Here is a 12,730-nt window from a genome sequence, read left to right on the forward strand (position 1 = left end):
GCTGCCTGAACTTTGGCTACTCACTCAGCAAATCTTCCACTGCACAGGGACAGGGTGATTGCCTGCTATGTCTCAGACTTTATCAGATGGGGACCTTGAGGACAGTTTCTGCTTGTGAAGTGATATAGACCAAGGGAGCGTCGAGTGGAGGTGCTCTTAACCTTTTTCCAAGATGACATGGCTTTTGTCTCAGGGGTACCGAAAGAGGACTCAGCATGTCAGGGAAATCAAAGTAACAGGTTCAGGAGAGAGGTGAGTTCTTAGTGGTACAGAATCAGGGCACTTGAGCCAGGGGAAAGTGATGAATTGTACAATAAACCCCTTTTTAGTTAGCTCTCCTTTGGCTTATTTCCCCAGGGGCATGTGAGTACACTGTAGATCTAGTTATTTTTCTTATTTATTTTCTGCATTGAGTAATATTTTTCTAACTCTCCCATGAAGAGGGTATCTAATGTGGATGCCTCTGTAAGTACAATATTATGATCTGAGGTGTGAAGATTGTCCTTTTTTGAAGGATGACTTTTTTCTGAAATCAGTGATTCAACAGTTTCAACTGTTGGCATCCCAACCCTGGGAAATGGGTAGTGGAGAGGACCATTTGAGTGAGCTCTGGGAAAGCATCTGCTGTCCTCACAAGTTCCAATAAAAGTAGACTGCCAGGGACAGATGATGGCATGCTTAGGCCCAGGCTGCCTTCTGTCAGAATTTTTATGTCATTTCAAGAGTCTATAGTTGTTCAAATCTTCTAAAACATTGTTTATGGAAGAACATCAAGTGTCCCTAGGCTCACCACCTCTGGTCTCCTTATCTCACGGTGTAATGTCATAACCTGGTAAATATGTTTAAAAAACCTTTGAAGTTTTAAAAAATATTACTTTATAAAGAACTATTGTAGCCCCAGGGTTTATAGAATGTGAAGCAAAACAGCAGTGTACCTAATGTCTCAAGAGGGTTTCAGGCCTATTGAAGCATTGTCTGAGGGCAGTGGATGTGCCCTCAGCCTGTGAAGCCATGGGGATAGGGATTGTAGAGGAACACACACCCAAGTGTTTTAGGCATGAGTAGTCAACAACTTGGTATTTTGGAATATTCTGGAAGGATGCCATATTGGCCACTCTATCAGTTTCTCCCAGGGCACTTCTATTTGCCTCTGAGGGAAATACTAGTGTGTGAGCCCCATAGAGATCTAAACTTGAGACCTTCTCAGCAATATGGAGGTCTGAGAAGAGTGACAAAAATCCATGGTAGTTACTCAAGGGTCCTAAGCTGTGGGGTCAGTGCTGGCCTCCTCAGTAAGTGTCTCTGTTTACCTGCAGGGGTCATTACAGGAAGCCTTTTTTAACCAGCCTGTCCCTGTGTTCCTCCATTCTCAGTGACATGTAGAGAGTGACCTCTGGGAAGGAAAGTGAACCTCCGACTGGAGAACTTGGGTCTCAAGTTTTTTGGGGCGAGGGGTGGATGTTTGGGAAAGAAAGGGAAGAAAACAGCAGAAGGAGGGGATTAGGTGTCTGAGAAGAGGGCTTGACTTAAAAAAGGTTTGATTTATCCGTCAAAAGTGCAGGCGCAGGGCTGGCTGGTTAGCTCATCGGTTGTTAGAGGGCGGTGTTATAACACCAAGGTCAAGGGTTCGGATCCAGCCGTTGGGATATCAGTTCAGCCCCAGGGAAGTAAAGACCAACCCCAGAAGCCAATTGATTTAGGCCTCCCCCTGAGCAATCTCCTCAGATTAAAAATCCAACAGGCCTCTACCAGTTGAGCTATCCAGGCTTGCGCCCCCCTGAGCAATCTCCTTGAGTCCCAGTGAGGAAGTGAGGAGAAGCCTTCCGAATCTGCAGTGCCCCCAGAGCGATGGAAATGGAAGGATTTGTCATAGTCGAGCTGATTGGGAAACCCCCACTGGGCTCATTTTAAGCTTTCAACCCTGCTGATTGTTATTTTCTTTCCCTGTTTCCTCTTTTCCCTTCCAAATGACTGAGCACTCTTTAAGCTCAGAAAATATGAGGTATAATCATTGCGTTTTCCTCCCTCAACCACATATTTTGATCAGCAATTATTCACATGTAAATGAATATGAAAAGTGATTAATGTAAAACTGAGGTGCAAACCTGAAGATAACTTTGTTAGATGGAAGTACCCAAAGAAGGTATCTGAGAAGGCCCTTTTGGTGATGTTCTAATTGAGCCCCTCTGGGGCAGTCAGTGAGTAAGACCAAGAGCGAGTCTTGGGAAAAAAGGGCTCAACACAGCTAAGGCATCTGGCTTGGGACATTCAACAGAAAAAATGGGCAAGATATTGGATATTAGACTTCCTGGTCTGGCGCTCTGATTTTCTTCTTGTTTCTCTCCAGTTTTCCATCTCTTTGTCTTTATACTCTGCTTTCTGGGAAACTTTCTCAACTTTATATTCTAACCAGATTTGTCTGTTTCTCCCTTTAGTCTGTTAATTTTTGGTTCATGTATTTTTAAATTGTGATATGGGATATACTCATATGTATTTAGGATTTTTATGTATTTTTTTACCTTTTTATCAGTGTGAAATAATCCACTTTATCTCTGTTAGTACTCCTTGTCTTAAAGTCTACTTTGATATTAATATGGCCACACACCAGTTTTGTTTTTTTCCTTGTTTTTAGTTTTTCTAATGAAGTTTTTTTCTAGTTTTATTAAATTTGAAATAGAATGATTCGTATAGCATCTCTAAAGCCAGCATATGTTGTTCTAGTGCAGATTTTAAAAACCGTATGAAGCCATTTTCCATTACCATTTATTTTTTTAACAGCTTTATTAAGGTAATTGTCATTCAGTATAAACTATATACAGTCGTGCACCATATAATGACATTTCAGTTATTGTTGGCATATACATTGTGGTCCCATAAGATCATACTGGAGCTGGAGGAGTGTAGTAGGCTATACTATCTAGGTTTGTGTAAGTATGCTCTGTGTTGTTTGCAAAACAATGAAATCACCTAACAATGTACTAGTATTTCTCAGAATGGATCCCGGTTGTTAAGCCATGCATGACTGTATACTTAAAACATACAAGTGGTAAATTTTGATATATGTAAATACCAAGAAACCATGACCACAATCAAGATAATAAGCTTTTAAAACTTTTCTTGCACCCCTTATAATCCTTTCTCCAACCCCTCCCCATCTTTCCTACCTTATTCCCCAGGTGACCACTGATATGGTTTTTGTCACCATAGATTTGCTTACATTTACTAGAATTTTGTGTAAATGAAGTCATAAAGTATGTACTCTATTTGTCAATTTGAATAATTTTTAGAGTTCTGTCTTTAAATTCACTAATTCTTTCATCTGCAATATCAAATCTGCTGTTAATCCCAGCCAACAAATTTTTCATTTCAGATTTTATATTTTTCAGTTTTAGGATTTCCATTTAATTGTTTTATACTTATCCTAAAATACACCATCTTATCATCCATATATCCATTTTTTAAACTTTATTTAAAAAAATTTTTTTTGACAGCTGACCAGTACAGGGATCCAGACACATGTCAGTGTTATAACACCACTCTCTCGTCAACTGAACTGACTGACTAGCCCTCCATTTTTTTCTATAGATTCTTTAACATATTTATAGTAAATATTTTAAGTCCATTTCTGCTAATTCTAACATCTGAATCATCTGCTAATCTTTTTTTTTAAAGATGACTGGTAACGGGATCTTAACCCTTGGCTTGGTGATGTCAGCACCACGCTCTCCCAGTGAGCTAACCGGCCATCCCTATATGGGATCCGAACCCATGGCCTTGGTGTTACCATCACCACACTCTCCCGAGTGAGCCATAGGCCAGCCCCGATCTGCTAATCTTCTTTTAATGACTTTTTTTTTTTTGATAATGGGTTACAGTTTCCTGCTTCTCGTGTCTAATAATTTTTTAATGAATACTGTTCAGTGTGAATGATAAGTTATAGAGACTCTAGATTCTGTTATTTTCCTCTGCAGAGTGTTGAGTTTTGTCCTAGCATGCGGTTAAATTGGCAGATCACTTTGATTCTGCGAAGGCTTGGTTTAAAGCTTTATTAAGCCTCCACTCCTTCAGTTTTGCCCTTAATCCCATGGAATCTCAATGGAAAGACCAAGTTGTTCACCATGCCCCTCCAACTTGGCAGAACTTGAACTCCAAACTCTTCTCAGCACTGCACAGTTGCTGAAGTCACTGCTCAGCTCTTTGAGTCTTCCAGCTGATGTTTTCCACCAGGATTCTTGGAGTACCACCCTGTACTCGCATAGTTCAGAAATCAGCCAGTGATTTGCGGGGAGTTTGTATGCAGATTTGGGGTTCCCCCTTCTGTGTGTCCTTCCTTTCCACGATCTCCTCCCTCAATTTCTAGCTGTATTGGCAGCCTTGAACTCTGACCTCTGATTCTGCGGCCCAGTTAGACCACGGCTTTCTGCCTGAGCTGTATATTCCTCTGATAACTGCGTAAAGTGCTCACAGGGAAAGCCAGGTGAGAATGGCTCTTGTCTAGTCTCAGTTTTTATAGGGTCATAGCCCCTCCAATTTTTGCCTGATTTTGGTTGTTTTCCAGTATCTTCAAACAGTTGTTTTTTATATTTTGACCAGAGTTTATCACTGTTATTGGCTGGAGGGTTAGTCCAACATAAATGAGCCTACCATTGAAGGAAGCAGAACTCTTCAATCCTTCAAGGCTTTTCCCTCCTTAGTTCTCTCAATTAACACCCCCCCCAAAACCTACTATTTGTGTTTTATGGATACTGTATCTTTTCTTACTTCTCTGAGGATATTAATGGTAGTGTTTTTTGTTTTGCTTCTCCATGAATAGTCTGTTTCCTCCAATTTGCATTCTTTTGTTTGTTATTGATTTTGGTCCCTAACATTTGTGCCAAATATTTTTTCCTGGTGACCCTCACTGTCTAAAAACATTTAGGAGTAGGAAATTAAAAGTCAGATTGAAAGGTCTGTGCTTGTACTTATGGGTGGAGCCTGTGGTGTACTTCACAATAGGGTGATCAGATTGGGCTTATTGTTGGGTAGCTCCAAATGCCAGTATCTTTAGGTCTTTTTTCATGGGCTGGTCAGGTTCGCAGAGAAGTTGCTTTCTATCTCTTCCCCAGAGGGTAGTTTGGCTATGTGCATTCTGGGAGCGCCATGGGAAGAAGGCTGGAGGCTCACCATTCTACATTCACTTGATCCTTCTGTTTTGGAATTGGTAGCTCTGTCCTCAACTGTGCTTGGGGCCTAGTGTTTCCTAGGCCCGAGACCCTCTGTTGTGTCCTCTTCAAAGAGTAAACATCCAGACTGGTGGGAGGTCAACAGTTGCTCAGGAGTATGAAGTGAGGAGAGCTGCGGGGGATCCAGCTGCTTCTCAAAGAGCCTTCAAGGAATCTTCTTTGCTTCTCTCCCCCTCCCCCACTCCCAGAGGTACCTGGTGTCATGAGCCCTTTGAAGATTCCTTGGACAAAATTGGATTCTCAGCTTTCCACACTGCCAGCTTCAAGTCTGGTTTTCTTGAGTGCGTAGTATTTTATCACACATTTATCTGCTTTTCAGCCTCTGAAATTCTGATGGTGGTTTCTTCTCTGATTTTCAGAACAGAAGGAAATTAACTCAGAAGCTAGCAGCTAGAAACCTTAAAAGAGATGACTTTCATTGCATTGGTTGATTAGAGTGCAGAATCTCCAAGTCCGTGGACTTCAAGTACTTCTGAGTAGTCAAACCAATAGGAAAAGTTACACACACACAAAAAATAAGTGCTTATGAATGAGGGTTAGTACATACAAAAGTGGCAAATGTAGATTAATGCATCTGAGAATAAATAAGCAAAAACGGAAATGATTTGGGCTATATCATGGTCTAGGAAGGAAAGCCAAGAATCGGCACAGACCCTTTCCTGGGGCCCTCTAGCAGTGCTGCTGTGCTGGAGGCCTCTGTATATGGTGCCCTGCATGTGTCTCTTTTTCCTTGCTTCAGGGAAAGACAGTGGGGCTGGGCAAGCTCTGAGCAAGGGAGAAGGGAGTAATAGCATTACAAGGGCAGGTGGTAAGCATGGGGATTCTTTAGCCCAAACGCAGAGTGACATATCTCAACTGAAAACCATGGCCAGTGTGGAGAAGGCAGTTGTGAGCCTGAACACCAGATTGGAAGCTGCTAGGAGGAAAGGGTTGCTTTTGAAACTGGAGCAGGTAAGTTTAGCACAAATGAAAGTACAGTTACCATGGCAGGTCAGTAACTTGAGAAACTGTTACACAAGTGGCTCTTCTGGCAGGTGGTTTTATTCCACAGGGGTTTGGACAAATGAATAACGGAGCACCCCCTCCCTTGCCAAAAAGACAGAGAGAGTTCTGAAAGATGTTGATAAATACATAACCTTTAATTTAGACACTGAAGAGGAAAGTATGCTCCTGGGGGCTATTAGGGGAACACTGGGCTGGATGGAGAATGGGCAGTTTGGTGTCACAGGAAAAACTTGACCTGAATTAAGAGATCTGGATTCAAATCCTGATTCCTCAATTTATTCACTGCATGACCTTGAGTAAGTTCCTAACCTTTCTGACCCTCCCAAGGTGCTGGTGACAGTTCAGTAAGGCAGATATATAACCTGCAGTAGTGTTGCTTTGTGTTGCTTTGCCCCCCACAGATTTGTCCCCCCTCTTCCCCTGGGTCACAGAGACACAAAGGATTACTCAAAGCCCATCTCTTCTGAGCAATGAGAGGCCCTGAAGTGGTTAACTTCCCTGGAACCACTCCAGCGAGAGGGATCCCTTCTTTGGGAAATTAACACCGAATTGGGGTTCTCTTCCTGCATTTGTTTTCCAGACCAGGAAGTTACAGGAAGAGAACATAGGTGGGGTTATAGTTTAACAATATAGGCTGGTAACTTTCAGTGAAACAAGCCAGATGACATTCCAATAGACAATTAAGTGATCTTACAGCAATTTCTCAGTATCTTTACATAACAATCAGTAACTAGTCTGTCCTTGAGCCAACAACCTTGCTGTGCCACAAATCTTCATCTTACACCAGAGACTTATAGCCTGAGAAAAATTTCCAGTCCTCTGCAAGGTCAATATCTGAAACTGCAAGACTTTGGAAAACCAGGCCTTGTGAAGTACATATGCTTTTTAGCATATTCCACATAGTAGGCTAAATAAAGCAAAGGCTAGCATGATTCCCAAACAGAATTTATATGGGTTTTTATTTAACACATATTTGCTGAGCCCATATCAAATACCAGGCTGTGTACATATATCTTCCTTATTCTAGAAAGGCTCGTGAAATGAAGGCACAGCTCTGCTCCATCCTGCAGCCATTCCTCAGGATGGCACGAGGCTGTGCAGATGAGCATCCCTGCATCCTCTCCTGGCTGCAGTGCTGTGCATGATGAGAGAGGTTGTCTGAGCACCTTCCCCCGTCTCAGCAAACTTCCCTACTAGCAACTTTCCTCGTAACTAAGTAAAAGGTTTCACAACCTCCTGAGTAATAAAGATGGTGATGATATGTGTGCAGGCCACTTCTGCTTTTCATTTACTCGTTTCTCTTGAGAGTCTCTAGATGCCCAGCTCAGGACAGGAGAGTTGAAGGTTTTGGGGGAAGTGGAAGGAGTGGGAGTGAGGGACATAGGAACAGTTCCTGACACTGTGACACTGTGGCCGATTGAGGTTTACTCCCCTCCTAGAAAAAATGTGGTCATAGCCCATGTGTGCCTACATCATTATTAGTTATGATTACCTCAGATGAGATCGTCCTCCTGGCCAGCTGTGTTCTGCTTTCCTTCCTATCAGTCACTGGTTCCATAACTTGTTGATAGCAAATAAATACTTGCCTGGTATGCTGTGGCGCCTTGCTAGTGACCAGCCTGCCAATCCAAGACCCAGTTTTTGAGATACTTCAGTATCATTCATTTATCTTCTTGGTCTCAGTTAGACTTTTCCTTTGGTCCAGCCTTAAACTGTATCGTGAGCTTTTATTTGAATGAATGCTGGACCTCCTTTCCCTGAAGGTTATGATGTTGTGGGAGGGCTGATTCCATCCTCCCTCTCATCTTGTCTTCACCATTGGGACTCCTTTAACCTTGACCCTGTTTCTTCCCTTTTCCAGAACTCACGTGCTGTGTGTCAGACTGAGCTATCCCTGTTTCATCCTACAATCCAAGACTTGCTCCACTGTCCTGCTGATGTTCACAGCTGTGCCTGGGAAGGAGGCCGCCCCATCCCCTGTACATTTCAGTGGGAGGCCCCTGTGTGCACCCCGTGGAGACTTGATGGGGTAGGGGAAGAAACTGCAGGAGTGCATGTTCCAGAAGCTGCATCCCCACGTGTGGATCACTGGCACCTTGCTTTCCTCTTTGACTTTGTTGTCCCACAGCGGGACCCGCCTGAGCACTGAGGGGATGAGGAAGCCACTCGCCCCCTTCCTTCTGCAGTGCCCCAAGTGACAGGAACAGTGGCTCCTTGGGGCCCGAGGGCTACTAGAGCTCAGAGCTGCTGCTGCCCTGCATGCTCAGCTCTATTTTATGCTGTGTAATTATGTACGGGAGGGACATGGCATCTTTCTGAATGGATTTTTCTTAAGAAATGTGCCTGTGTTTATGCAGTTCATGGTATTCCCTATCCTTCCTCTTACCGTCATTTGGCTCTTTCTCAATAGGCTTCAACTTTTTTTTTTTTAATTCAAATGTGTTTATAGGGATAGTTTCCCACTCATCCTGATTCGGGGTGCTTCTTGTGCTGCGTCCTCCTGAAGTAGCATCCTTCCATAAGCCTTGCTTTTCCTCCTGTAGGCTGACAGAGGACAGTGGAACAGCCAGCGTGCAAAGCCACTGTGTGTGCACAGCTCAGGACCACGTGATTCTAGGGTATCCCAGCAGTCCACATCTATGAGGAAGGAACAGGGCTCTGCACCAGGCGCTGCCTCTTGTGTTTCCTGTCCTCCTCTTCTGGAGGGCGATGGAGGACATCCTTTGCCGGAGGCATTTCTTGTGGGGAGGTTGTCACCACAGGAAAGCTTTTTTTTTAAAGGGGAAATTTTGCTCTTTACCTCCTGCATCCTGTATGTGACCCCTGCGCCCCCCCCCTTCTAAGGTACAGAATTGCCTGAGGTTCTCATGAAAGATAAGATAGCCTTGGTCTTTGGTAAGCTTGTAAACTCTTTTTATCATTTATGTTTTGCCATTGGAGAGAGGCTGGTGTTCTCCTTGGTTCTGCTTGGTGCCAGACAACTCCAACAAGAGCAGATGTTACATGTGCCAAGCATGTACATCACTGTGACAAGCCATTTGCTTACTGCCTTGTTCCCTTACAGCCAAACCAGCTGGTGAGGAGCTGCAGCCAGGTGGGTCCTGCAGTGGTTCACCAATCAGCCTATTTTAAGCAGTTAGACTGTGTTTGGCCTGGGGGGTGGAGTGAGAGAACTGAGTTTGTGGGTATGACACTGGGTCCCCACCTCTCTGGCCTGGTGTTCTGTGAGTGGATGTGCCTAGGCCCTGGGGAGCCTGCTTGCTCCACTGGCTTGGTCTCTTCCCGTCTGCCTTCGGCACCAGGCCTTGGTGGCATCATGGCTGGCCCCTCTGCTGCTCTGTGCACACAGCTGCAGGGATAGGAATAACTCAGTGCCCCACTATCCCCCGAGCAGATGTGAGACTGGCCACTCCCCTGCCCTGGCAGGGACAGGCTGCAGGGCACACGGTCACAGCACCATGAAAGACAGCTGGAGTCTGACCTCCCAGTCATCTCTGGACTGCAGTTGGGAGGCCCAACTACGAGATGCCCCAAACTGCCAGGTTTTTGCAGGACAGAGTGGCTACAATTGAATTGCCCACCCCCCCAGAAGAGTGAGGTATCACAGAAATGCTGATGACATTCGAGACGTCTGTGTCCTCTGAGGCTGGGCACAGCTTAGCAGAGCCAGCGTGGTGTGTGCTGGCTGAGAGGGTGCCCAGGGTTCGAGCAGCCTGTTGTCTTCCAGTTTTGCATTCACCTTGGCTTCTCTGAGGAGGAAGAGTTGGTTCTCATCTTAGGTTTCCTTGGCAGTGGCCAGGACACATTCTCACCACTCCCAACTCTTGGAGCTGCACGGGTCTTGGCTTGGGGCCCCTGACGGTGGGGCCTGTGTCAGAGGTGCTTAGTGAGAGGGTGGAGGGGCAGGCCTCCCCCAGGGTTCCCACAGAGAGATGGGAGGAGGAGGCACTGGCTCTCCGCTTCCCACGTCTAAGGAAAGAGACACCGGAAAGCTGTCTATCTGCCCCAGTGCTGGGATTCCCGTCCCTCATGGATGTAGAAGGGGAGGAGATTCCCTCACCTCTCACCTTCCTCTCCTGCTCCCCGCAAAGTGGCAACCTTTGATGGTGGAAGCAGTTGCCATGGCTCTGCTGCCAGCTTCACTCTCTCTGCCTGGGGGAGAGGCCCTCTCCCCAGGCCCCAGAGACTTGGAGATGGGCCAGCAGGCCTGAAGCAAGAGCAGGGGGCCCTCCCGCCCCAGGTCACATGCAGCTTTGGGAAAAGTGCAGCTAATTTTGAGCCACATTTATGAAGAAGGCTCTTCCTTCACTTGTTAGTAAAAGCCCCTGGTTCTGCAGTCCTATCCTCCTATGAAGATGATGTGGACTAAAGTTCGATGCTCTCACTTCAGCTGTGGAAAGTCCCAGCTGATCGACTCTCCAGGCAATGAGGAAAGAGGCCAAAGAAGCCTATTTCCTTGCCTTTGCCATTCTGAGCGTTTGGTGCTGAGAGGGTTACCCAGCCACCCCCTTTCTGGGTCCATGGTTTCACCGTTGTTCAGTGAACATGTGGGTGGACACGCACACTGCCTGCACAGTCCGCAGCAGACATGCCGTGGTGCTGTGCCCTCTCCGTGAGGACACAGAAGCTCTGCAAGGTGTCTCCTCTCTCCTCGGTCAGGGCCCGCCCACCCCTCATTTCCTAAAGGTGTGCAAGGGAGAATAGACAGGAGGTTGTTGCTGGAACGTTTTGGCATGCCTCTCACAATTCTGCCTTGTCCACAGCCTGGTTTCTATGGCTCAGGGCCCCAAAAGGAAAACAGAAACCACTCTAAGTATTTAAAATGGAGGGGTGTTAATCCGGGTATTTGTTTAACACAGAAACAAGAAGAGCTGAGAGGCCAAGCAGCTGAGAGGAGCAAGGGGCAAGCCAGGGATGGGAAATGATGGCAGAAAGCTGCCCCCACCCCGAGGCTGGTTGGACAGTGGGGAGGCTGCATTACCAGAGCCCAGGGGCCAGAGCCACCACCGGGCAGGACCTGGGACCATAAAGGGCCTAACTGGAGGGAGCTGGAGCCATGAGGAGGCACGGTCCCTGGCAGAAACATCCCCCCAGTCAGGGAGTGGGGGAGAAACGTCCTGGCTTCTCCCTTCCTCTTGCCCGCAGATTTCTGCAGGTGCCTCACATTAGCTAAACCCCGCTGGAAGCCAGTCTTCCTGGGAGCCTGGGCAACTAACTGCAGGGTCAGCCCCACCTCTCAGAGCAGAGCAGGGAGGGCGGGGAGGAGCGTCTAAGGGCAAGAAGACCCAGGCTGTGCAGGGCCTCGGTCTGCTGTGTGTTGTGTTCAACTGAGCCTGGTGTTTATGTCCCACTGCTGTCCTAAGACCCTGGTAAGTGTAGACGGAGGAGCTGCCCCTTGGGTTTTGTACATTCTGTTTTAACCTGCCTAGGGAGGAAAGTGCTTTTGGGAGGGAGGGGGAAAGCCTTTATTCTTTATACTTGTCCCTGTTTTCCTTTTGGGGAATTTACCCATTTAGCAACCCCACCTCGCCATTCCCCTCAGAAGAACCAGTCCCAGTTTTCTGTCCACCTCCTGCTCCTCTCTACCGTTTCTCTGGTTTTCCCTGCTACAGAACATTAACCCAGAGCATGCATCAGTGCTCGTGAGTGTTTCCCCAGGATAATTCATTCCGAGCGTGAGATCACAGTGTGGAATGTCTGTAAGGAGATGCCATCTGCTAATCAATTTGTATCGTGTTTCCAATAAATTTCTGGAAAGTATGCCTGGTTTTATGCTGTCCTTTCCTGGGACAGTGGTTCAGCTATAAGACTGTGCATGCACGCCCCTGGGCCTTGGCCTCAGGGTCCTTGTCTCAGGTGCTCCAGCCCCACTGCCCAGCCCTGAGGGCCTTGGGGAGCTAATAGGCTAGACAGCCTGCTATCCCTTGTCACACTCTCAGCGTGTGCCACAGACTCTCAGGGGCCTTTCTCCAGGGTCTGCATCTTCTTCTGTCTCATAAGCCACATCCTGAGGACATGGAGGTTTTGTGGTAGGTGGATTTGAGCCTGTACTCCCAGGCCTGGAGGTATGAGGAGCAATAGGCGGACCTTTCCCTCATTAACCACCCCCCGAGGCCACTCTTGCACTGCTGTGGCCAGTGCTGGGTCGTGTGCTGGGGTGCTCAGGATGGTGCCCAGCATAGGGCTCCTGTGTGCCTGTTTGTGTAGACTGCCTCAATAGGTGTGCCAAGGCCATTGTAGGGGAAGGTGAACTGAGGCTCACACGGGACCCCTCCAGTCTGTGTTTGTGACCTTTGTGTGCTGGGCTTTGTGAGAGATTAAAAAAATTGGGGGGAGACACAGTTTCTTTCATAAGTTTCCCTGGAGAAGCAAGACAAATGCACCCCCAAGGTTACGGACGAGAGAAAGTGATGACTAGGGCAGTGTTGGTGCATGTAGGAGTTCTGGGGTAGAGCAGTCAGGGAAGGTTTTGTGGAAGCAGAGGGACCCCTCCAGGTGGAGCA

At 46.7% G+C, this 12,730-nt stretch overlaps 1 protein-coding gene and 1 pseudogene across 2 annotated transcripts in view; one reads left to right on the forward strand and one right to left on the reverse strand.

Annotated features, from left to right (window-relative positions):
• MTA3 (metastasis associated 1 family member 3) overlaps positions 1–8,163 on the forward strand; it is a 139,434-nt gene extending 131,271 nt beyond the window's left edge. For both annotated transcript variants that reach the window (XM_063077954.1, XM_063077955.1), the window contains exon 17: positions 8,089–8,163. In XM_063077954.1, coding sequence (XP_062934024.1) covers positions 8,089–8,114 — 26 coding nt within the window. In that variant the 3' untranslated portion in view covers positions 8,115–8,163. The remainder of the gene's footprint in view (positions 1–8,088) is intronic.
• A 527-nt stretch (positions 8,164–8,690) lies between these two features.
• LOC134362504 (small ribosomal subunit protein eS27-like) lies at positions 8,691–8,963 on the reverse strand (annotated as a pseudogene).
• Positions 8,964–12,730: the final 3,767 nt, after the last annotated feature.

This window comes from Cynocephalus volans, chromosome 14 (assembly GCF_027409185.1).
Source record: "Cynocephalus volans isolate mCynVol1 chromosome 14, mCynVol1.pri, whole genome shotgun sequence".
Classification (NCBI taxonomy): domain Eukaryota; kingdom Metazoa; phylum Chordata; class Mammalia; order Dermoptera; family Cynocephalidae; genus Cynocephalus; species Cynocephalus volans.